The 26,939-nt window shown below is 33.3% G+C and overlaps 1 protein-coding gene across 1 annotated transcript in view; it reads left to right on the forward strand.

The window, feature by feature from the left end:
* The window catches only part of PRKCH (protein kinase C eta), a 258,990-nt gene that overhangs the window by 65,349 nt on the left and 166,702 nt on the right, over positions 1-26,939 (forward strand). Inside the window, exon 2 of the mRNA XM_031952686.1 lies at positions 8,363-8,426. Within this exon, the coding sequence (XP_031808546.1) occupies positions 8,363-8,426 (64 nt within the window). The remainder of the gene's footprint in view (positions 1-8,362; positions 8,427-26,939) is intronic.

The raw sequence follows: 26,939 nt of genomic DNA on the forward strand, positions 1-26,939 counted from the left end.
CATATATTTATGAAGAAATTGTATCAGTTTTGATATTCTATGAACTAAACTTTTCTAAAGGACGAAGCTGTAGCTAAGCTGAAAGATAGCACAATATTATTCCTTACAGCGGCAAATAAAGGGATTGGTGAGTTCCTTTTGTCATACAACAAAAATTAACAAGAAATGCATTGTAGGATATTTGACAGTTTCATATTTTAGCATCCTTGATAAGCATTTGCATAAATACAATGGTGGAAACAATTGCAGTTTATGTACTGTTCTATGAAAAACAAGATTAGATTCTCCAAATTAAAGCCACCATATTCTTGCTTTACTTTAAATTTTTATTCCTCTCTATTGTTTTTACATCAGGTTCATATTGATTATAATCCTCTCCTCTCCTTTATTGAATGAGTCATCCCTGGAAACAGGAAAAAAAGGAAAGGAAAAATAACCCCATTTCTGCAAAAGAAGATTATAATTATATAGCATTGTTGCATTTTTGTAGATTTCTTCTCCATTCATATTATTGTTCCCCATTGCACATGTTTATATTGTATTTGTTGCTTATTTCACTTTGCATTGATACACACAAACTTTTCCACATTTCTTTAATATTTGGCATTTCCTTCACTGCAATGATATTCCATCACATTGATTTGCCATGATTTGTTTATCTCCAAACTAGTGAACTAGTTACTGTTGTTGCCAGAAGAATCATAGCTATGAATAATTTGGTATTTACAAAATCTTTCTACTTAAATTTATGCTTGGTGTTAGGATATCTAGGTCAAAAGTTGTGGGTATTTTAAATATTTTTGAATCATAATTCCAAATTAGTTTCTGGAATGGTTAGATAGATTTACAACTTCACAAACAAGATATTAACATTCCTATTCATCTTTTTTGCAGTTCCTTTAATACTGATTATTTCCATCTTTTATCATCATTGCCAATTTGCTGGGTTGTTGTGATTCATATTTCTCTTAGAAATTTAGAACAATGTATTCTGTGGTTTTTAATAACTTCCAATTCTATTGAATAATAGTCACTCATATCTTTTGATTACAGTCATTGGAGAAATGACTTCTGTTTTTATATATTTGTATTAATGTCTTGTATATCTTAAGAAGCAAATCCTTGCCACTAATATTAGAGGCAAGAAATGTCTTCCCTTTCATGGTTTCCCTTTTCCTAGTTGAATTGATTTTTTTAAAGTTTTTCTATTTTATACAATGAAATATTCTGTTTTATCTTCTGTCACTGATTCTTTTCCATGTTTGGTATCATCACTTTCCCTGGTCCTAACTTTAAAAAGTATCTGATCTGTTTTTTTTTCCTAATCATTTTTATGCTAGGGACTTTCATGGAGAAGTCATATACATATATTTTAAACTTATTTTTTAAGTGGTGTGAGATGCAATCTAAACCTAATTTCTGACAAAGACCTTTCTAATTTTCCAAGCAATTTTTGTTAAGTAGTTCTTCTATAAGTAATTTATATTCTGTTTTAACTAACTTAGACATTGAGTTAATTTATTTTTGATTCTTCCTTATTTACTTATTCCATTCATCTGCTATTCAATTTTTATAACCCAAACCAAATAATTTTACTATTACTGTTTTATAGTATAATAAAAACCTTGGAACTGCTATTTATCCTTCAGCCCTACTTTTTCATTATTTTCCTTAAAATTCTACATCTTTTGTTCCTCCAAATTAATTTTATTATTTTTGTCTTGTTCTATAAGGTATCAAAGGCATACTTGATAATTTGATATTATACTAAATTTGTAAATTAGCTTAATCTATTTTTTTTTATATTTACAGGGCCCTCCCATGAGCAATGAATATTCCTTTGTTTAGTTTCACAAATTTATTTTTGTGCTTGTATTTTTATAAGTGCCCTGGCATATTGACTTTCAAATATTTAATGCAATTTGTATTTATTTCAGATAGCATTTTCCATTTTTATTATGTCTTTCTGGATGTCTTAATTATTGAATAAAAGTGACTAGCAATCCTTTGGATGAAAAAAAATTAGGATTCAAAAAAAATCTTACTAGTAGAATGATGAATGTAATCTAATAAAATGAAATTTAATGTCTACTGTAAAGTATATGCTGAAGGGAAATAGAAAGATACTGTCAATGGAAGTAGTCTGTAGCATATTACCAAAGACATTTCATGCACAGTAAATTATCCTCAAATTTTAGATTTAGAGTTGGGATTCTAAAGCATTGCGGGAGAACTTTAATGTTTGCAAAGCATTTTATAAATATTATCTTATTTTATCCTCACATCAATTTTGAGCAATACTATTATTCCATTTTACAGATGAAGGAACTGAGGCAAACAAAGGTTAAGTGACTTGCCCTATGTCACACAGCTAGGAAATGTCTTTTAAAACCTTATTTAAACTCAAGTCTTCTTTTTCTAGGTCAAGCATGCTATTCATTAAGCCTTCCAGGTGGTTCTAAAAATAATACAGTAATACTCACAGCTTAGTATAGTCCCTACTACATAATAGGTACTTAATAAATGTTTGTTGATGTGATCTTACCCTATGAGGTAGGTATTGTATGTTAAATATATTTTATAAAGTGCTATATGTACCTGGAATACTATTATTAAAATTATAATTTAAAATATTTGTAATAATAGTAATAATGATAGTTAAAAGCTTCTGGGGAATTCCATGTATTTCCATTTATCCCGTCTGTGTTTTCCTTTAAAGCTTTGGCTATAGAGGAGCAAAAATATTTATGGCATTTCATTCCTTTATTTCAATCCTTAGTCAGTAAGCAATTGTTTCTGTTTTACTTAGAAACATTGAGAGGTTTCCCCTCCCAGATTGATTTTTTTTTTTTTTTTTGACTAGGTAAAAGAAGTATTGAGGGGGAGGGGTCATTTCTTCTCTAGCCTTAATCACTGAATGGGCAAACTGAGACCTGGAAAGACCTTCATTTAAAAAGGGCGAGGTCTCCCATTGCATCCGGGACCATCTCCAATTGTCCTGATTTTTATATCTTGTCATTGCACCCAGATGGCTTTTGAGGAGGGACTGAGGCTAGTAACTGCACAACCCACTTCACTTAAATCCAATTCGCTTGCAAGTCATAACATCACCTTCCTGATATCAGTGGACCTCTTTGAGAATCAAGGACAAAAAAACCAATAATCTTAGACAGTATATTGTGCTCATTTGTGCTCTTACATGCTTCCAAACTAGATACCAGTTAATGGTCTAAGAATTAAAATGCAAGAATGAAATATGATTGTTGTCGTTCCTAGAACCAAAGCCCTTGGAATAATTATAGCACCTCTCTTCCAAGATTGTTGTGAAAATCAAATGAGACAATGTGTAAAATGTTTGCCTCACTACTCTTATAGAGCTCTATAAAGCTCTGTAAACTATCTATTATTAGTGTAGAAATAAAAAGGGGTCAGTGAGGATACTTGTGTAGAGGAGTGACAGGATCATCTGTTCACTTTAAGAAGATGGTATTGGCAGAAGGATGGAGGATGGATCAGAGAAGGGGAAGAATGGAAAATATCAGCTAATAAACTTCTGTAATAGTCCACACAAGGAATGTTAAGGCTCCGCCTTGGTTGGGAGTTGTAGAAGTGGAGAGAATGGAAAAGATCCAAGAGATATTTTATAAGTAGAAATATGAAAAGAGAGAGAGAGAGAGAGAGAGAGAGAGAGTGAGTGTGTGTGTGTGTGTGTGTGTGTGTGTGTCCCTCAGATTGGGGAAAGCTGCTTCTTAAGAGTGAATATGATTTGCCTAGGTAGGAGGTGAGGAGAAAGAATTTCAATTTCAACAAATATTCAACAAATTCCACAAAAGTATTCCACAAAAAGATACCAGTGAAGTATTGGATATTGTTCCTTAATGAATGGAACATATTATCTCATTTGGTTGTTAGAATATATACATATCAATAGCCAAACAAGAAATACGAGATGATGTGTTATTTATCTCCTGCAGTGTACTACTCTGTGTAAAGGGAGCATTACTATATACATCTGTATATATTTATGTTTTTCCTTTTGTTCTTCTACTCCAATCAAATAATATTCCCAGTTATTTAGTTCTCTTTGCAAGGCTGGACAAGCCACAATGATATTAGTACTTGTCTCAGCAGGAACAAAATTAAATGCTCTGAAGCTAAAAAGATGGCTTATCATCAAGGTACTGTTTACTATTAGTGGCCTATTCTATGGCCAAGACCCTTTGCTAGGGTTTTTGTCCCCTCAGTTGGTCCAGCTAATAAACATGGATTCTGGTCCTATTACATATTTGATTAGATCTTCAAGAATCTCTTATGGTCTAGATTATTATCTCATTCCCTGGCTTTCATTTCACCTGTATATAGCCCTCTCCAAACTACTCACTATTTTCAGAACTCATTTTTATCCCTTGCTCCCTGGTGCACTGACTCTAGAGTACCTCTTTGGAATAAGCCAGCTATTCCCTCTGTCATATCTCCAGTTCTCTCAGCTTTGGCACTCTGATTTGAGACTATAACTCCCTCAATTAAAATGTTCTTTGGACTAATATTGGACTGGAGTAAGAAAAGCTTTGTGGTGAATATCATACATAAGCCAAACCTTGACGAATGGGTAGAATTTTAATAGTGGGAAGGAAAGAAGAAGAAAGAAAGCATGGTATAAGGAATTTTGAACAAATATTTTTTGCTTAAAATTTTTATTGGTATCTTTAATTCCTGGATATTATCTTCCTCCCTCTTATACCCAGTTAGCCATACTCTGTAATAAAAAAGAGAGACAGACAAAAACAGAGACAGAGATATGTAATGGGCTGAGGCTTGAGTTGATGCACTGAGGTCCCAAGCATGTGAGGCTAAATAGTAATTGGACTATACTCTATTAATATATATGCTTGGAGAAAGAATGGCCCCTGCCCACTTTCTATGCAAGTCCTGATGTGTTGTATAGGAAATGACAATTTTGGTGGGTGGAGGCATAGGGCAGAAAGAGAGGTTGGGGGAGATTGCTGGCTGAGTTCGGTTCTGGTGGCTGCTGGTCTTGCGGCTTCTGGTCTGGCTAGCTTCTTGACTCAGCTGCTGACATTGCTATTGCCGATTCCCTTCTACCTCCGATCTTTCTTCATCTCTGCTGAGAATAAAGATCGACGATTTTCCCCTAACCTGAATTCCTGACTCCGGTTGATTTTAAAATACGCGGTCATCACAGAGATAGCGCTACAGAGAGATAGACAGCAACAGACAGAGAGATTGAGATTTCCAGCAGAAGTAGAAATGTAAATTTTGAATAGTCATGGAAATAATAGTTGAATCTCTAAGAATCCATGCGTTCTCTTGAGTGTAAGCACAGAATAGTAGGGAGGTCAAGGATCGAGACCTGGAAAGTACCCTGAGATGAGCAAGTAGAAGGGGAAAGAAGAATCTGCCTCATTTTGTAGCTCACCCAAACTTTAAATATGTTTGTCCTTTGCTAGAGTACTATATTTTTATGCAAGAATGTGAATTATTTTAGGAACACTAATTTCTGAGCTGGCCAGATGGCTGAGAGGCCAGATATTTCCTATTTCATATTGCTGGTCAAAATGGGCAAATAGGAACATAAGTATTAAGAACAGCTTTCAAAAGATGCTGACTAGACACATAATCCAAATTAATCTAATAGGAATTTATTAAACAAGGCACTCTGTTAATCCTTGGGGCTCCAAAAAACAAAATGTAAAAGAATTCTTTACCTCAAAGAATTTGTATTCTATAATTATGTTAGGTATGAAGAAGTCTTCTGAAGCACCTTCTCCATTGAAGGATGGTAGATTGTGAGGGATGGAAAAGGTTGTAGAGTGAGGAAAGAAACTTTAGCCACCCATTTCCTTTCCCAGCATACCAAAGACTAAGTGACAAAGGTCTCATAGACTTTTTTTCCTCACAAGCTAAAGTTTGACCACATTAGATCTATTGTGTTTTAGAAACACCCTCCCTGTCCCTTTACCAAGAAAACCTTGGAAGTTCTGTTGTGGAATAATATTCTCTGTTGACCTGCCGGACTATTATTATAGTTCTCTTTTCAAGGACTAATGTTTGGATGATTGCCGATATGGTACTTACTGTCAATCTTTCCTGAGGCAGCATAGAGCTCTGAGTCTGCCAACAGCAGTTTATGTTGTGCTTCTCTGTGTTCCTTGCCAGGGCTTTATATTGAAGACAAGGGAGTGACTTGTAAAAATAACATATTTTTGACTTGAGACAAGTTAAGGCAGGAGTGTAGACAGTTAAAAGTTGACCTCCAGTTTAGTCATTTCCCCAGAGAACTCTATTTTGAGAGCTTCTGTTGTGTAAAGATGATCAATTCACAAGTGGTTTCAAGTGTTTGAAGGGAATTATTAAATTAGCCATAGGCCTCATGTGACCAACCAATTTGAATACCAGGAGAATTTATAATGCAGTGATCAGTATGTTAATGAGCTATATGGTTGGGGTGAGGGGAGAAGAAATTATGAGAACAGATTGCATTACAAGATAACTGTAAAAGAGGCACATTATAATTTCAAAAAAGAAGAATGTGTGTCCTGTTAAAATAGCTAATGGTCATACTCTGATCCTCACTGGCTATCTGACCTTAAGGAAATCAGTAATCTTTTTGGATCTTAAATGTAGTCCTAATCAAGGCATCAATGATGTGGTATATTGGAAATAAATCTGGGAGTCAGAAAATTTGATTACAGCATTGTTCTCTATAACCTGAAAGATGAAAAGTAAAGTTTTTAATTGTTTTTATTTATTTTTTAACATTGTTTAAAACAGAATTTTTTTAGCTTTCAAAATTCTCTTTTATAAAATTTTGATTTCCATTTTTCCTCACTCCTTTCCTTTCTTTCCTCCTCCCCAAGATGACAAGCAATTTCATATAGATTATACAAGTACAATCATATTAAACATTAATCTTGTTATAAAAGAAGAATCAGAACAAAAGGAAAAAATCACAAGAAAGAAAAATCAGCAAAAAAGTGAATATAGTATGTTTCTATTTGTGTACAGATTTTATAATTCTTTACCTGGATGTAGGAATTGTCATAGATCATTGTATTACTGAGAAAAATTACTTCCTTTCCCTTCCCTTTCTTTCCCCTGTATCCCTGAAAACAAAAATGTATTTGTAAGTCTATCATGCTTGATCATTACACAGTGTTTCTGTTACTGTGTACAGTGGCCTCCTGGTTCTGCTCATTTCATTTTTCTTTCCAGATTTTTCTGAAATCTACCTGCTTATCATTTCTTTTAGAACAATAATATTCCATTACACACATATAATCGGTCCAGCCATTCTCCAATTGATGACCATCTCCTTAATTTCCAGTTCTTTACCACCAGAATGAGAGTTGCTATAAACATTTTTGCACTTGTGGATCCTTTCCCTTTTTTTGTGATTTTTTTGGGATACACATCTAGTATTGGTATTGTTGTATCAAAGGAAACGCACAGTTTTATAGCCCTTTGGGCATAATTCCAAATTGTCCTCCAAAATACTTGGGTAAAATTACAGCTCCACCAACAATGCATTAGTGTCCAAATTTTCCCAGACTATCTATCTCCAGACTCTAGGAGAAGTCCCCCTATTTGCAATTCTCTCTGATTCCTGGCTTCTCTACCTTCTATTAAGCTTCAGTTAAGTCCAACCTTCAGCAAGAAGCCTTTTATAAAAAATAAATTGTTCATGACAGTACTTTCCCTTTGAGATAATCTCAAATTTATTCTATGTATGCCTTGCTAGCTATTTATAGATAATTATTTGCATATTGTCATCCCCCATTAGATTGTGAGCTTTTTGAGGAAAGGGGCTGTTTTTGTCTTTCTGTTTATCTTCAGTACTTAACATAGTACCAAGTACATAGTAAGAACTTAAAAATGTTTTTTGACTTGGCAGTTGGCAAGCCATTTTTATCACTCCTAACCTATCATTTCTTCATCTGTAAAATTCTACTGTGTTGAAGAAATTTTTTTTTATAAAACTTAAAGCATTAACTATGGAATTCTGATTTGTGTAATATAACACGTGTTAGTCAAAAAATGTGTGAATTATGTTGTTAGCCAGCTTCAGTTATATTTCAGGAAAGTACAAAATATTTTTTTTAGTTTTGCTTCTCAGCACTCCCACCTGTCAGTTATAGTTTCACTTGTTCCCTCAACTCTTTGGTATTTACATGCAAGTTGGGTTCACAGGGAAAATGGCTCTAAAATTATGGGTGTAATTTACCCCTTTAAACATCAGATAACACATCTGTAATGCATTATGTGAAGTCTACTTTTGAAAACTTTGGAGACAAAAGAAAAAGTACTTTTAAAATAAAACTTCCCCTCCCCTTTTCTCTTTCAGGTGGATCTGGAGCCAGAGGGGAAAGTTTTTGTGGTTATAACTCTTACAGGAAGTTTTACTGAAGGTAAGGGCAGCATTTTAGCAGATTTTCAGCATATCATCACATTTTTGTCACAGTTTAAACTGCATTTTAGAAGACACATGTGTACAATACATTTTATAAAATGTTCAATTTTCTCTTTAGATTGTCCTGGCTAAGATTTGGATACTTAATAATATAAAGGTGTTCCATTTAAGAAACCAGCTGAATTCTTATTTTGTGTTAATTATAATCTTAGCTTAGTGATATAAATAACTAGTTTGTGTCTTCTCTGGTTCATTGCTTTCCTACTTTCTTTGTCTTCCTTGCTTGTAGTTTTCACCCAAACATATCTTTAAAAATGGTTTCTGAGGTTTTGAAATCTAAACCTCAGGAATTAGCCATATAATTTTGCATGTAATTTATCTACTAAAGTCCTACCCAGAATTACTGTATTGCTCCCGATTGCAAGGCTAGTTTTTTTGTTTGTTTGTTTTATTTTGTTTTGTTTTGTTTTTACTTTTGGCTTTGGGATCTTGAGTTGTCCAGAACCTGGAAAAAAGTAAATACAGTAAATACTAAAATATTAGTAAAATAGTTTGCTTTTATAGCCAATTGTTGCTAGAACCCTCTTTTAATTAGCTTAGAACATATTTATTTAGCCATGACCTGATATGAATTCGAAAAGTGAAGAGGACATTGGGAATATAGAACATAGAGGTTAGTAGTATAAAATACATGGAAAGACCATTTCACATAAAATTGAGAAGATAGCTTACCAGTTAGAACTTGCTTAGTCTTATAGGTCATAATTTATGAAGTGATTTTTTTTTTCATTTTAAGACTACTTATAAATTAATAAATTATTTTTCACGAGTGGTATCTTCCCCAGTACTGTCCAAGAATGACTGTTTTAACCATTCATTCAACAAATATTGAATTTCCACTCTATACAAGATGAATAAGACATAGTGTTCTTGTATTGTTTAATTATTTTTCCGTTGTGCCCAACTCTTTATGATCCCCTTTGGAGTTTTCTTGGTCAGGATACTGGAGTGGTTTTCCATTTCCTTCTCCAGCTCATTTTATTGGTAAATGGACACAAGCAAGATCAAGTGACTCTCCCAGGATCATACAACTAGTGAGTGTTTGAGGCCAGATTGGAACTCAGAAGACTCAAGAAGAGTCTTCCTGATCCAAGGCCTGATGCTCTGTCCACTGACCCACCTAGGTACCATATGGTACATGCTGTCAAAGAGGGCAAAGCATGGAAGTAGGTAAATTAATAGAAAATAATATAATATTATATATATAAGTATTTACAGCAACAGACATTCCCAACAACAGACAATAAGAAAAAGAGTCCTTTGCCCTTAAGAATCTTTTATATTCCTGAATGGATACAATATTTCAAAAAAATAAATGAACAGTATAATTTTTGATGGATGGGAGAGAATATTAATTACTAGGGGAATCAGAAAAGGAGATTTCTGGAGTGGCATATGAGCTTCCTGATGAAGGAAGCTAAAAATCCTAAAAACCAGAGGCACGAAATGAAATAATTTTAAGCATGAGGAACAATTTGTGAAAGACATATAGAAGAGGAAATATGATGAAATAGATGCATAAAAGGATATAAAAATTTGGAAAATTCATTGGAGAAAGTTGTCACTCTTACTACATCCTTCACAGCCTTTATTTGTAGTATGGAGTAAATTGGAGTCAAAATTAATTGAGGAAGAAGCTTTTATCAATTTACAAGCCAGCTAATTTCAGGGTTGGATGGCAGAATTCATTTACTATAGCTAATACTGAACATAACTCCCTATGGGGTTCTTGTCAAGTAATAACCTATTACCTCTTGAAGCAGCCCATTTTATTTTGGGGCAACCCTAATTGTAAGGAAAGTTTACCTTTCAGTAAGCCTAAATCTGCCTCTCTAAAATTATCTCATTGTTATTCTATCCTGAATTGTTGAATGGGCACAAATCAAGCAGGACAAATTTAATATCTCTTCATTACATTGTCTCTTCGGATTCTTGGAGACTGTTTACTCTCACTAAGTCTTCTTCAGGCTAAACACCCCGAGTTTCTTTATCTGTCCTTTATATTTCCAGACCCCCTCACCTTCTAGTTATCCTTATTTGTTAATGTTCCAGTTTTTCAATGTCTTTCATAAATGGTGGCTTTTGTAACTAAATAGATGGGATCTGTCCAGGATATGGTTCTGCTATTGCAGGACTGTAACTGAGATTGTAATTATATGTGTGTGTGTGTGTATTTTGGTACTATTATGTAGTCTTATTAAAATATCCAGATTTTTTCACATATATCATCTATCCACACTTTCCCAATTGGATTAAAAAATTACCAAGTAGGACTTCATGTAATCCCTATTAAATTTTTCATTGTTAGATTGGGTCCATCTCTAATTTGTTCCTTTTGGATTCTCCCTGTCACCTAGCATGTTAGCAATACCTCCCAGCTTTGTCTTATCTACAAATTTGATATGTATGTCATATATATCTTTACCCAGTTCAATCAGCAAAAGGCAGGGTTACTACAACATAGAGTTTCTTTCCTAGTGACATCAGCCCATAATATAATTAACTGTGGTATGATTGATTCTCTTCCAGAACTTTTGGCAAAACTCAATTGGGCAAAGTACATCTTTGGCAACTCCATATCCCTAGTGAGCTTTTCTACTTCTTTCCTACCCCTATGTATATAATGTCAAAATCCCACTATCTTCATGAGAGAGACCTTTGATAAAGAAGAATGAGTAATATTGTAAACTCATTCCCTGCAAAGTTTTAATGACAAGTGATGGGCAAAAAAAAGGAATGTCTCTTAAAAGGTATTCAGTTAAAAAAAAAAAAAGAATGCTTGGAATGGGAAGGGATTAGCCTAAAGTAATGGTAAAATTTAAGGCTCTTTGACACTTGTGTGAAATAGATGCTTGGGCTAATATGGTGCCTTTTAAATCATAACTAGCAATTAAATATCCATGAAACTGGTCCTGCTGCCTCTTTTTAATTTGTATGTATTAAGATTGTTGTGCCAAACCTACTTGATGCCAGTCTGCTACTGCTAGTCTCTATGAATTCAGTTCCTTCCTTAAAGTTAAGGGTTAGAATGTGGCAGGTAAACACACCCACAGAAGTGCTAATGGGACTGTTCATTTAGTGACAATTGCAGAATTTAGTGTGAACATCTCTAGAAGCAAACTTGGCAAGGTTTACATTGCTACTGTTGGGACTTTCACAGTGATCTCAGTTGATTTTTTATCTTTTGAAGTACTGCTTAGTAGACTGTTTTAAACTATGTGGATCCTAAAAGCTTACTGGTTTGGTGGATTGATTTTGGAACACTTTTATATCTGTGTGTGTATGTGGGCATATATGAGTTTTATCTCTCATAGCTACTGTCATTATCTCTCATTTAAAAAAATATTGTTCTTTTGTTTTTACTTCTCATTTATTTTAAAAAATTCTGCCTAGTATATCTTCTCATATAACAACATTGCACACCTACAGTTCCCCACTTATTAATGAAAAGAAGGAGGTATATTTTTTCATCTCTTTCATGGGCTAGCTTGGTCAATATAATCACCCAGCATTGTATTTCACTTTTTTGTTCATTTCATGAATATTTTTGTTGTTTTTATGTATAATGTCTTCCTGGGTCTGCTTACTTCACTCTTAACTAGTTCAGATGTCATAATGTTATCATATTGACCATTCTATTTGTATACCATAATTAGTTTAGCTAATCAATTTGCTAATCAATGAGGAGCCCATTTTGTTTACCACAAAATGAATATGAATACATATTGTGCATATGTATAGATGTAATGTATGGCTTTTCTGCCCTTGACCTCTTTGGGTTATAAGCCTTGAAGTGGGGTCAAAGACATTATTTCTCATTATCCAAAGCTACATCCCTTTCTCTTGATACTAAATATAGTTGTGCTTCAGAATACACTGGGCTACCATCAGAAACTATTGATTACTCTTGCTTTCTGTCTGTCCAACTTTTTACTCTTTGGGGATAAAGATACTGAGCTAGATCATATGAAATATAAGGGATAACATTAAAAAAAAACAACTTCAGAACAATTTGGAATGAAATTAAAATACCATATAAATGCTGAACTTGTTTAGAAAAATGTCATTTAAGTAGGAATGAGTAGGAAGAGTTCTTTCTCTTTAGCCCTAGTGTTCCCATTTATAAATGGCAGCTCAATCACAACATATTACCAAAGTTTGCTTTAAAAGTGATCAATTGATCATGTGATTATAAGATAATAAAGTAGTTGTTTTCCAAAAATTTTTCCAACCTAAAAACCTCAATATAGGAAACATCTCAGAGATACATAAATAAATAAGCATTACCATTGAGTTTGGTCAAAACTTGTCTCTCAAGCCACCCTTGGTGTCTCTTCCTTTATTCTCTTAACTGAGAACTTCACTTCATACTTAATTGAAAAAAATTGAGGTGACCTGCCTCAAAGTTAACAAGGATTTTTCTTCTCCTTCTCTTACTGCATATCCTTTTGACTTCTCACACTATCTCTTTTATTCCTGAGTGTGATGTATTGGTGATCTTTCTCTTTGCCAAGGCCAGTCCCTTCACATTTACCCTTCATCGCATTCCCTCTCATCATCTCCATTAGATTAATCCCCACTAAGATTTCTATACTCTTTAATCTTCAATCCCTCCCTATTCACTGACCCCTTCTTTATTACTTACAAACATACTCAAACTTATGCTTCCTCAAAACATCCTCACTTCATCCTCTTTATCTTTCCTACTTTTTGTCTTTCTCTTCAATGCTAAACTTCAAAAAATTTCTCTATACTTGTTTCCCCCATATTCTCTCTTCTCTTTTTCTTCTAAACACTCTGCTGTCTGGCTTTTGACCCCAACATTCAATTGGTTGTTTTTCCAGAATTAAGAATGAGTTCTTAATTGCCAGATCTGATGACCTTTTCTTACTTCTCCTTGACTCCTGTAGCATTGGATACTGATTACCTTCTTTTCTGCAGATTTCTATGATATTATATTGTCTTCCCTTTCCTTTTTAGTCTCCTTTTCTACATCTTCATTTTTGTCATGCTCATGGTAATGTTTGTACATTAGGGGACCTATTTCTCTGTGAACAGTTATTTTCCAGAACTCTATCTGCTTTCAGGAGAGGGGCAGCTAAGTGGGACTATGAACAAACTACCATGCTTGGATTCAGGAAGACTCATTTTTGGCCACAGACATTTATTAGCTATGTGACCCTGGGCAAGTAACCTAACCCTGTTTTCTGGAGAAGGGAATGGCTAACCACTTTAAATTTCTTTGTCAAGAATACCCCAAATGGGGTCATGAAAAGTTGGTCATAACTTAAAAATGACTAAACTTAAAGAGCATTAGCATTTTGTATGGTAGGAGAAACATTGAAGTTGGTCTTTGGAATTGTATGTGACCATGATTGTCACAGGAGCAAAGGTTAGACTTCATGTATCAGAATATGGCATGACTCCCACCAAAGAACTTTATTCATGAATTGATTTCTGAGTGAGGCACAGAGAAAAAAAGAGAAGACGGTATGAGAACTGTTAGTAAGAATAAAGGGGGAGCTCAAATTATTTTATAAAGCATCAATTATCAAGGCAACTTGCTATTGGTTAAAAAATGTAGAAAAGCAGATTGGATTACAGAAGAGCAGCACAGACTGCAGAAATATGAATTAGAAATATTCAAACTAAATAAATCATTTTAAAAAACCTCAAGGCCATAAATTATGTGGGAGAAAAGCTCAATGTCTGATAAGGATGTTTTGGTTTGAGAGATATTGGGGCTATGCTAATATTTATGGCATACACATTGATTATGTCTTATGGCATAATCAATTTCAAATAGAAATTAGATTTGATATATCTAATGAGTCTAGGTACTTTTCATGCTATGGCTGTATGGGCAATTCTTAATTAAACAAATAATAGCAATAATCACTATCAAATACATGAAATTGAAAAGCTTTTATTAGAACAAAGTCAGTGAAATAGATAAAAAAAAAAGTCAAATTGAGAAAAAAAAATCATTGCATTAATTACTTTGGATAAGCATATGAAACCAAGACAGAAATGTGAATATTCATATGATATACCTCTACATATGATAAGACCAAGAACCATTTCCCAACACATAAATGATCAAAAGATAGGAACAGTTTTTCCAAGAAGATTTGCAGATTGTTAATAGTAACCAATGCTAATTAAAGCAAATCATTTAATGCCCAACAATTTGTCAAAGATGACAAAAATGGAAGTCCTCTATCTTTGTGGAGGCTATAGGAAAATAAAAATTTTAATATGTACATTACTGGAAATGCTTTCATTCTTTGGTATTACTGTGTGTGAAGAGCCTCTGTGCTTTTTGCACCTGCCATTACCTCCAGGATAATGTTACATGCCATGTTACATACCTATAACATACCTCCAGGATGGACGCATACTGCCCCCTGGCATTTTGTTCTCTTGAGGTATGTTCCAGTTTGTCCAGGTTTTCAGGTGAAAGAAAACGGCCACTGCTGCGTCTCCTGTGAGAGGCAATGGACTGATCAAAGTGAATGGTTCACCATTCTAGGTAATTGAACCTCATGCCTTATTGTACAAGCCTCTGGAGCTTGTCCTTTTACAAGGCAAAGAATGTTTTGCTGGCATAGAAATCAGAATCAGAGTACATGTGAAGAGAGGAGGCCTTGTGGCCCTGATTTATGCTATCTTTCAATCCATCTCCTGAGCCCTCATGATCTATTTTCAGAAATATGTGGAAGAGGCCTCCAAGAAGAAATCAAACATGCTTGAATTCTACTGGTGATTCCATTCTGTGATTCAAAGGTGAACAGAACTTATTGTATGTTCTTATTACTTTAAGTCCCACTGATAAGGCAGTTGCTAGGAATGTGGTTGTAGTTGTAATAAATTGAGGAAATCATCTTTGAAGATTTGAGAGAAAATATATATTGTTGGAGATATTTTGCATTGGTTCAAACAATCTGCATTTTAGAAATGTGCTGAAAAAGTACATAATTTTTGATTCAAAGATCCCACTATTAAGCATATGCCCTAAAAAGGTCAAAGAAAGAAATGTCCAGCATATGTTGAAATATCCATCACAGAACTTTTTGTAGTGCCAAAGAACTAAAAACAAAGTAGGTACCTCTTGATTGGAGAGCAGCACTGGCAGTGTATAAATGCAAAAGAGTATTTAGGGAATGTAAGGGAGTATTTCAGTAAGGCATGAGAGACTTATATAAATTGATGTAGAGTGAAGAACCTAGAAAACAATATTCACAATGACTACAGAAATGTAAATGGAAAGAAACAAAAAAAACCAATAAGAATTGAGAACATGCAATTTTCTTTCTTATTTGCAAAGTTGGGAATGGAGGGGTGGGAGATGGGAAATGGAACTGTGAATGTGGGATATTGTATATTCTATAGGATGGGGTTGATTGCCTGAACTTTATTTTTTTACCCCTTCAACTTACAGCAATAATTTTAGAAATAAATCATATAAAGGCATATGGCATTAATAAAATAGAAAAGAAAGAAATTTATTTTTAAAGCTATTGTGTGTACATGTTTGCCTGTATGTGTATATATACATATATATGTATATACATATATATACATACACACATACATGTAAATTAGAGAAATTCAGCTCCTTTCCTTGAATTTTAAAAGTAAACTTTCAAGAACTTTGCATCATCCTTTGTAGAGAAAAAACAAACAACTTTTAAAAATACATGTGCTTGGAATAAAAAAAAATTGATGGAATAAAACATAAAATAATTATATTAATATGTGAAATACTGAAGTCTGCCTAAATGAAAACTGCTTTGTTAAAAGTTAGATTTTTTTATCTTGTACTTTAGATCCTTATATTAACTTTGAAAATCAAAGAGATCTATACACATACACACATATATGTGTGTGTGTGTGTGTGTGTGAATATATGTATATATAAACTACTGCATTTAGAAGATAGAGAAAAATGTATTTGAATTCTGATGTCTGCTTAGTCTCCAAGATAAAGGACAAAAACTTAGAAAAAAGCAAGATTTTAATCTTTCTCTTGCTGAACATTATCACAAGTGAGAGCACTTCAGCTTTCAGTTTAATTTCCTGTGTCAACCCACCAATGTACAAATAATTAGGTTCTTTGCCAAAAGGTCAACCACATGCACTAAAATAGAGATAAATGCAGTCCAGAGTATGCTGCTTTAAACCTGCAACCTGTAGTTATTTACTTTATATAATAGAGGTGTCATTTTTTATAGGAAAAAAAAAGTTTTCTTAGAAAATGACATTCATTTTTCTCATGTAAAAATCATAAGTATTTTTCCCCTTTTATCATCCTTTTCAGGCTTTGAGAGCTACCAGCTAAGTAATGTTTAAGTATCATTGGAAATTGGAGAGATATGAAAGAAAAGAAGGGAAAGAGAGGGAGAATAAAAATAGTGTAAGTAGAAAGAAAATAACACAATAATGGAGGAGAAAAGAAAGGATTGTATAAGAGACCTTAATAGAGAGTTAGAGATTAAAATTGTTTTGTTTGTTTGTTTTTTTGAGACAATTGGGCTTAAGTGACTTGCTCAGGGTCACACAGCTAAGATGTCCTAAGTGTCTTAAGTGAAGAAGTCTTAAGTGTCTGAGATCAGATTTGAGCTTAGGTCTTCCTGACTTCAGGATCAGTGCTTGATCTGCTGTGCCATCTAGCTGTCCCCATTAAAATTCTTCTGCTTGGCTCAATAGGCCAGAAGTAAGAGCAGTAGTAGGGTACAGAAAAAATGATTGCTGCTTGGAGGCAAAGGATTCGAATGTTGATTGTAATACTTGCATTCTCTTTGTTTTGCTAGGCAAACCACTTTGCTTATCTGGACTACAATTGCTTCATTTTTAAACAAGAGAGTTTTGCTTGCCTGGATTCAGTAAAGTATTAGAAACTGCCCAAAATCAAAATATCCTCTTTTGTGAACTCATGAGACTCTCTAATTATTGAAAATCTTTAACTGGAAGCTGCATGATCTACTTCTATCTTAGTAAATCTAGTCCAGCCCTCTTATTTTATAGATCAGGAACTTTAAGCAAAGCATTTCAATAATTGTTCCATAATCATAATTTTTAAAAATATCTTGTACTTTTCTATTTTAAATCTGGTCATGAAATCAACTGTGATGATTTAGAAAGTAGCAAGTTAGGGAACTTTAGATGAATTATTTCCATGTGAAATAAGTTCTTTATCTAGGTTGAAGTCTGGGAGGAACTAGAACTACTTAGCTCTCCATTTCATACTTCTCCTTTGGCTTCATTTGACATGCTACCTTTTGCAAAAGTTCCCTTGGGTTCCTTCCTACTGTTTTCCCAAAGCCACTGTTCTAAAAGAGATTTGGCTGCTCCATCCCTGGATATTTTGAACATTTAGCAGAGATGTGTTAAATTTGGAGTGTGCTGACATTAGTGCCATTGCTCTTTCTTGACCCATGTGTCTTTGTGATGTGCCATGGCTTAAAATATTCAGGGAACAAAAATATTCAGGTCCACAGGGCCTGTGGACCAAGTCTCAAGAAGAACAATTGCTTGGTTTAGTTGGATATAGTCAGATTACATCTAATTATAACTTTGCCTAATATTTATTTTTAAATTTCCTTTTCCAAATTCTATCTTTTTTTTAAGGTTCCTATAAGGAGAAAGAACTGATATGTATGTGCATGGATGTCATTTTGAGGATTGACATTAAGGTGGTGGGGTGGGAGGTATGGGGGTGCAGTGAGCATTCACAAGAAAAATGATTCAGTGATGAATTTTGTCCCTTAACTTTTTTCTAGGAAAAAAAAAAAAAGTTTTTTTCCTCATTGGTAAAATTTTTTTCAACCAGTATACCTATTAGTGACATGAACCATATTATATCATCATAGTTTCTAAATCTGGAGGTTTTTGTTATAGCATTTTCAGATGTGTATGATGGCATTATTTGTAATGTTATTGGACAAAGGGGACAAAAGTGTTAGTATATCAGGGTCACTCTTGCTCCCTAAACAGTAAAGGACACCTGTGGTTAGAGAGAGTATGCTCTACAAGAGAATCCAACAAAAGAACTGAGGAGTGGTCAGATAGATAAGAAAAAAATCAGGATAGAGTGGTATCTGAAAAATGTAGGGACAAAAGAGTTACAAGAAGGAATGATCAATAATGTTTAAGGCTGTAGAGAGATTGCAAATGAGAATTGAGAAAATGCCCTTGGATTTGATAAATAAGAGATCAGTGGTAACTTTGAGAAGTTCTGGTGGAAATAGTGAGAGGAAAGAAAGTGGAGGCACCTATTGTGGAGAGTCTTTTCAAAACAAAGGGCATATGGGGTGATAATGGGGATGGAAGGATTACTTTTTTTTTCAGGATGAAGGAGACATGGGCATGTTTGTATATAATGAGGAATGATGAGTAGGTTTCAGTTGAATCATGAAGACAGAAAACCTGGTATGGGGTTGGAAAGTGAATTAGGTAGAGTATAATTAGGTGCACTGATTATAAACTAATATGGTTTTTTTTTTTGTGTTTCTCTTAAAGAAAATTTTTTTTAATGTAACCATCATTCCCTAGTATAAGCCCCCTCCCCTGAACTCTCTTTTCAAACTAAGAAGCAAAAGTTAATAATGATGACAATAGTTAATATTTATATTGTATTTTAATATTTGTAAAGCCCTTTCCATGTGTTAAAACATTTGATCTTCATAATAACCCTATAAGTTAGATGCTGTTATTGTTTCTGTTTTTATAGATGAAGAAACTCAGGCTGGAAGGAACTAAGTGCCTTCTTTGAGATCACACAGCTAATAAGTGTCTGAGGAAGGATTTGAACTTTGGTTGTTCTATGCTCTATACACTGTGCCATCTAACTGCTTCATCTATATCAAATAAAACACAATTGATTATATCTGGCAGTATATGCTTCATTCTAAACTTTAGAATCTTCTACTTCTCTGTTCAGAAGAGAGAAATGTATTTTATTATCAGTCCAAGTTTTGATCTTTTAATGGTGTTATCCTTTGAGGTCATTCATTATTTTGTTTGTTCTACCTCTCTCAACATCATTTCACATTAAAATTATTGTGTGGACTTTCTTTTAACACTAGAAGGTCCAGGAAACATCAGTTGATACAAAAATTATTTTACTTGAAACTCAAACGCATATCTATTCACTCATCTATCTATGAGTGAATCGCCTTGTTTTTGCCAACTAGCACCTTTTCTTTTCCCAGAGCTGGAATAGGATAGCTTTCATATGAATAAAAATGTCTTTTCTTAAATCTTTTAAAAAGCCTTGACAAGGATTTTAATGGGAAAATCTGTTGAGATGTTAACAAAAAATGTCTGCCAGTCTTGATAACAAATATAGTACGTGTTGATGGAAGGTATTAGTACATTCTCAATAACCAGGTTTGGGATTTCCACTCATTTTAAAATAATTATTCAAAATTCAAGAATCTCATGCTTGGGAAGGACTTAGAGATTATTTAGTCTCTTCCCTACCTGAATACAAATTCCATCTTCACTATACTAGATAAGTGGTCAATTCCTGTCAAGGATATTAACAAAGTTATTTTTTTCACTAATCAAAGTACTAAGTAGTAGTGATGCAAATATAAAATAGACAACCCAATCTTAAGGAGTTTACATTCTAATGGGGAAAGACTACCAATAAAATAGATCTTGGAGTGGTAAGTATGCATGTGGTGTCAATAGTTTAGGACCTGGCATAAATCTAGACCTTGAGGCCTGATTTCATGCAAGATAAGATAAAATCTCATCTACCAGAGTCCAGAATCAGGTTAGAGGAGGAGTAGGATGTTGTGGATGATGAGACATCTATTCAGCATATTTTGTTGCCTTAAACTGATAGATATGGGGATATGTAAAGAAAGTGTATATATTGAGCTTTTCTCAAAAAGCTTTTAGACTAATTGAGAAGACAAGATGTTGATATGAAAATTTTAATAATAATAATAATATTTGACCTTTATACAGTACTTTAAGATTTATAGAACATATTATATTACAAATATAATTTTACATTATTTATTTAATCTTAAATGTTATATTGTGTACTCTTAAGAGATTTATTCATGGCTGCTTTATGAGAAGATCATAAAACTTAGAAGTGGGAAGAACCTATGCAGATATAGACCAGCCACCTCATTTTATGGATGAAGAGCAGAGATGTACTTTCCAAGGTCAGAAGCAACAGAGTCAGGATTTGAAATTAGTTTTTTGTTATAAAAAGAGTGCTCCTTCCTCCTACACTTGTCTCCCATGAATTTACTTAATGTACTGCTTTGTCAGAAATATTATACCCAATTCTACACACACAGAGACATTATGACTGTGCATGTTCTATGTCCTCATAAAAGACACAGCTGCCCTTTGATCCCGTATGTTCAATAAGATATTTACAGTATTTTAAAAACATAACATCAGAATGCATAAAATACAAATTGGAAATCTAGGGAACAGAAGGAGGGGAAGGAAGTGGTTAGATTAGGGAAAATGGGAGAGTATCATAGGAACTAATCCAAATCTCTTATTTTGTAGATAAAAAAAACAAGGCCCAGAAAGAGGTCTAACTTTATATAATTTTGTGATGTGATTTCTAGTCTCAGGAATTTCCATGACTAGCCTTAGGCACCTCTCATGAGAGAGAGACAAAGATCCCTGACAGTAACTATACTCACTCTAAAAGGAACTACTAAATCAGTTTCCCTTTAGCACCAATCCGGAAGGCTTTGCATGGTTACAAGAAGCCCTTGATTCCCATGATTCACCATTCTAATATATCCTGTGCACTGGCCATTCTCATTTTTCTCTTGCCAAAATTTTGGACTCTGTCCCTGGAAAGCAGTTTTGATAGGTGAACTTTTGACTCAACTTTTCCCAAACCATGCCTTTATACCACTTGACAGCACTCTCCATAGCTCCATAGTGTGTTTTCTTATCTCTCTGCCAATTCCTCTTCATTTTTTATTCCTTTTATTCTCTTACAAAATTTTATTATTCCCTTTATTCTTTCCCACCATTAGGATATAAGCTCCTTGAGGTCAGGGAGTATCTTCCTTGCTTCTAGTTGCACAGTGCCTGACATAGAGTAGACATTTTAATAAATTGGTCCCTCTCTCCCTCCTTCTTTCCCTCCTTCCCTCCCTCCTTCCTTCTATCCCTCCTTTTAACAACTACTCCAACTGATTAGTAATATCTAAAATTGATTTTTAAGAAAGAAGAATTTTTAAAAAATGATTTACTTGGAAATGAAAGATTTTAAGTGCAAATGATAAAGTTTAGGTATTGTAACTTCAGTGTGAATGAGTCATTCTGTCAGCTAGTATAAATGATTATTACATCCTTAACTATTTTATTAGTGGGAAGAATGAAAAAGGTGGGAAGGCTTTGAAGCCTGAAGTGGATAAAGGGCTCCACACTGAGGTTGGAGAAGAAGAGAGACTTGTCTGTTTGTCAAATGAAGGAACTGAGGTTGGATGACTTCCTTCCTTCCTTCTTTCTTTTCTTTTTAAAATGTTGTTTATTTTACTTTAGATTTATGAAATAAAATAAGTATTTCCCTAAGGGTAGAAAAAATATAATTGCACATGAACCACAAATCTATTATGTAAATTTCTGCCTCTCCTTCCTTCCTCACTGAGTAGCTACTATTAGACATAAATTCATATATATATATATATATATATATATATATATATATATATATATATATATATAAATCATTCTATATACACTTCTAGTTGCCAGTTATTTTTCCAGATGAAGATGGCATCTTCCTTTATAGGACCTCTGTGATTAATTTGATGTTTATATTTATATTCATATATACATATTGTCAATAAAGTAAGTCAGTAAATGACTGTCACTCAACATTATTTTTAAACCAAATATGCTGTTTCTGTATACAATATTCTCTTGTTTTTTGTCTTGTTGTTTCATTACTTCATGCAGGCCTATTTTCTAAATTCAGCAAGCTCATCAAAGTCATATAGTTTTTAAAGATGGAGGCAGATGTAGATTCCAGATCTTTTAAAGTCAAGGCTCTTTCTCCTATGATTACTTTGCCTTACAATTTATTTACTTGAATCTAATAAAAATAATTTTATACTGAATGTTTTTGTAGATGCAAATGGAGGCTTCTGCTCCATTTGAAGAGGCTTGAGCTCATACATGTGGTGTTTGTGTTATACACAGATGAATTGTTTTTAACATAGTTGATTTAGTACAGAGGAAAATTCTGATATCATTGTATTTTACTAAGTACCAAATGATAATACACAACTGACTACTACTTTATTTACATGTGTGGCTTTAAGTAGATAATTAAACTTTTTGGAATCTCAATTTTCACATCTGCAAAATGAGAAGTTTGGGCTAGATGTTGTTTAATGCATTTTTTTCCTTCCAAATCTTAAGTCTACATAATATGATATTAGATTACACAAGAATTGGTGTTCTGGATTAGTGAAGGAAGTTACCAAACCAGGAGTTCTCTAGGCTCCAGAAATCAGGTACTCCTGAACAAGATACATATTATGTACATATTTATTTCAGTAGAATAGAGAGTTATGAATGGTGCTTTGATGCATCATAATGTTACTCTCTGTGAATACATTATTACTAATTTACTCATGAATCATAAAATCAAAGAACTAGAGTTTAAAGATGAACCTTGCTTTGGAGATACTTGACCATTATGATGACAAATTAATAACAGAGTTAGGAACAGAAACCAGTGTCCTTGATACTTAATACAGTGCTTTGAAGTACATCAACAAATATGTATTAAGGACCAGCTATGTGAAGGGCATTGTGCTATCACCAAATAAACAAATAAACTGATCATTGGTACTCAATTCTGGTTCTTGTTATGGTAAGTTACCATAAGGTTTTGTTAAATAATAAATGGTCTAAGTACATTATGAAATTCACAAAGATTCACTTTAATAAAAATTTTCAGGACTAGTCTTCTATAATATAATGCATTGTGGAGTTTTTAGCTTTGTAAATCACTTTCCTTATAACAACCCTGTGAAGTAGGCATTCAATTTAAAATATTTTTTTTTTTGTTCTATGCTTGATAAATATAGGTTTGTGAAAAGATATTTCTTTGACAAGAACATTTCCATATACTAAGAATAGACAAAAGTTTGTATATGAAACTGTGGATTTCTGTTATGCTTGATTTTTAAAGCATATAATATGTCATTTTAGTTTTATAGTTGTCTACCTTCTCTTTCTTCCTGTGAAATTATTCTCCTCTATGTATTTTTTGAAAAAGACCTCATTGACCTTTTTTCTTTTTTTATATTAATTGCCATTTATCCCTCTCACTCCCAAATCCCTACCAATTTTTCAAAACTTTCCCTTGTGAAAAATAAGTATTATTCAAACAAAATACACCTGGACAATAACAGGTCCAAAAATGAATATCTAAGCACCTGGAGCCCATTACCTCTTTTTCAGGATGTGGGTGACATACTTCCTCATTAGTTCTCATGAGTTGTGGCTGGTTATTGAACTGAACAAAGTTCTTAAGTCTTTCAAAGTTATTCTTCTTTATAATGTTGCATATGTGTAAATTGTTCTCCTGTTTCTGTTCATTTCATTTTGCATCAGCTCATGCAAGGCTTTATAGGTTTTTCCAAAAGTCATCTCTTTCACCATTTCTTATATCCCAGTAGGTTTTTTTTTTTTAAATAATTGTTTTCTTCAGTCATTTTTTTTCTTCCTTTTCCAAACTATTGACAGTCTCTCTTGCATATCTCTTGTTTCTTTTCTCATTTTTTTCTTTAACCTCTCTTATTTGCCTTTTAAAACTTTTTCTGAGCATTTTCAAGAAGCCTGTTTGGGCTTGAGACCTATTTATCTCAGTTTTTGAGATTTCCTCTGTGAACATTTTGTTCTCATCTGAGTTGTATTTTGGGCTTCCCTGTCTCCATAGTAGCTTCCTATGGTTAGGGTTCTTTTCTGTTTCTTGTTCATTTTCTTTCCTTTTTAAATTTTCTCTTTTATGCCTTTTATGGTCAAGTAATGCTCCTGGAGCAAAAGGGGTCTGTTCCAAGCCTCCTATGTAGCTCTGAGTCTTGGCTTTGTGTATAGGAGCCCTTGTGTTTGCTGTCTTGCTCACAGCAGGAAATACCCCTACCTGTTCTTTCTAGTAAACAGCATTGTTTTCCTAGCTGGGAATCTGCCTTCTGAATTTGGACTGGAGGCTGTGCCAATGACCTGCTCTGCTACTGCTGTGATTAATTCCTTCTCACTGGATTTCCTGAACATTATCTGAGCTGGACTGAACACCCCTTCCACCCTTGTGAGACTGGCCTTTCTTGAAGCTCTTCCAATCTATCTTGAGCTGCAGAGTAGTTTCATTCCATCAGACTCTGTTCAGAGACTTGGTTTCATGTAGTTTTTAAGGGAAACTGGGAGAGTTCAAGCTACTTCCTGGCTTCCCTAGAACTGACTTGGCTCCGTACCTGGAACTCTCTGGGATTTCTTATATTCCCAGTACTATTGCATAATTTGTTCATCCATTTTTGAGTTGATGGGGAAGTGTTTCAAGTACTATTATTCTCATTTTACAAATCAAAGTTTATGGAAACCAATTAGTTTATCCAAATTACACATGCTGAGAATGTCAGCAAGCATTTATTAAATTCTTATTATATGCCAGGAACTGTGCTAAATGTTGAAGATAGGATATGATTATTAGCTCAGAGTTTTTTCCACTCCACTGAACATTCTCTTTCTTTTTGGTTCTGTAGGTGCACTGATCTAAATATAATTTATTCTGAATAGGTAATGGAATCAAAGACCCACATTTTGATATAGAACCTATTTATTCTCTAAGTCACACTATTATTTTTTCAATCCCTCCATAATTTCTAATTATTTTGAACTAAATTTGGTACCTTATATAGAAATTAATAAATCTGAAATTTAATTCAATTGTGATTTAAAGTATTATCACTAATCAATGTACTTTTTAAATTGTTTACCTTTTTAGGTTGATTCAAATTCTAAAATAAAAAATAAAAAGGGCAAATATATCACTAATGAAGAAATTAAAGCACGTATTAAAAGTATTAGGAGTTATTTTGTCCAGTAAACTGACAATCTAAGTGAAATGGATTAATATGTGCAAAAATATATACTACACAGATTAATAGAAAATGGAATATTTTAATAACTCCATCTTAGAATAAAAAATAGAACAAGCTACAAATGGGCTCCCTAAATAAAAATCCTCAGTACCAGATGGGTTAACAAGCAAATTTTACCAAACATTTAAGGAACTATTAAACTTGTTACTATATAGAAATTTGGGGGAAAAAAAAATGTAATGAAGTCCTACCAAATTCATTTTATAAAAAATATAGTTATGATACCAAAACCAGGGAGAGCAAAAGCAGATAAAATTTTACACCAGTTTCTTTAATGAATATCGATGCAAAAAATTTAAATGATATACTAGCTAGGAGATTATAGTAATATATATCATAAAGATCATACATTCTAACCAAGAGGGCTTTATGTCAAAAAATGCAGACCTGGTTAAATATGAGGAAAACTCTCAGCATAATTGATCATATCAATAACAAAAACAAGAAAAAATCATGATCATCTCAGTAGATGCAGGGAAAAAAATCTTTGACAAAATATAATACCCATTCCTATTAAAAACACTAGAAAACATAGAAATAAATGAAGCCTTTTCTAAAAATGATATGTAATTTCTATCTAAAATCAAGAACAAACATCTATGATGGGGAGAAACTAGAAATTTTCCAGTAAGATTGGGGGTGAAACTAGGATTTCAATTATAACCACTATTCCTCAGTATTATACTTTAGCTATAGCAATAAGATAAGAAAAAAAGTTGGAAGAAAAAAGAGGTGGTTGAAAAACAAAACTATCATTCTTTGTAGACAGTATGATGGCATACTTAGAATCAGCTAAAGAGAATAAACTAAAAAACTAATTGAAATAATTAACAAATTTAGCAAGATTGTAAGATATAAAATAAATCCACACAAATCATCAGCATTTCTATATATTACCAACAAATCCAGCAGGAACAGAAAGAAAAAGAAATTCCGCTTAAAAGAACTGCAGACAATATAAAGCCCAGGGACTATGTGAACAAAATTACCAAACAGTTTTCTCACACACACACACAAAAAAAGCAAACTGGGAAAATATGAAATGCTCATGAATAGCTGAGCCAAGATAATAGAAACTACAATTCTGCCTAAATTAATTAAATTATTCAGTGTTATACCAAACTACTAAATAATTATTTTGTAGAGTTAGAAAACATAATAACAAAATTCATCTGAAAAAAATAAAAAGTCAAGAATATCAGGGGAAGTATTCAAAAATTAAATTGAGGGAAGGCATTCTATTGCCAAGTGGTAGTCATCAAAACAATCTTGTTCTAGTGAAG

This window comes from Sarcophilus harrisii, chromosome 2 (genome assembly GCF_902635505.1).
Source record: "Sarcophilus harrisii chromosome 2, mSarHar1.11, whole genome shotgun sequence".
NCBI lineage: Eukaryota > Metazoa > Chordata > Mammalia > Dasyuromorphia > Dasyuridae > Sarcophilus > Sarcophilus harrisii.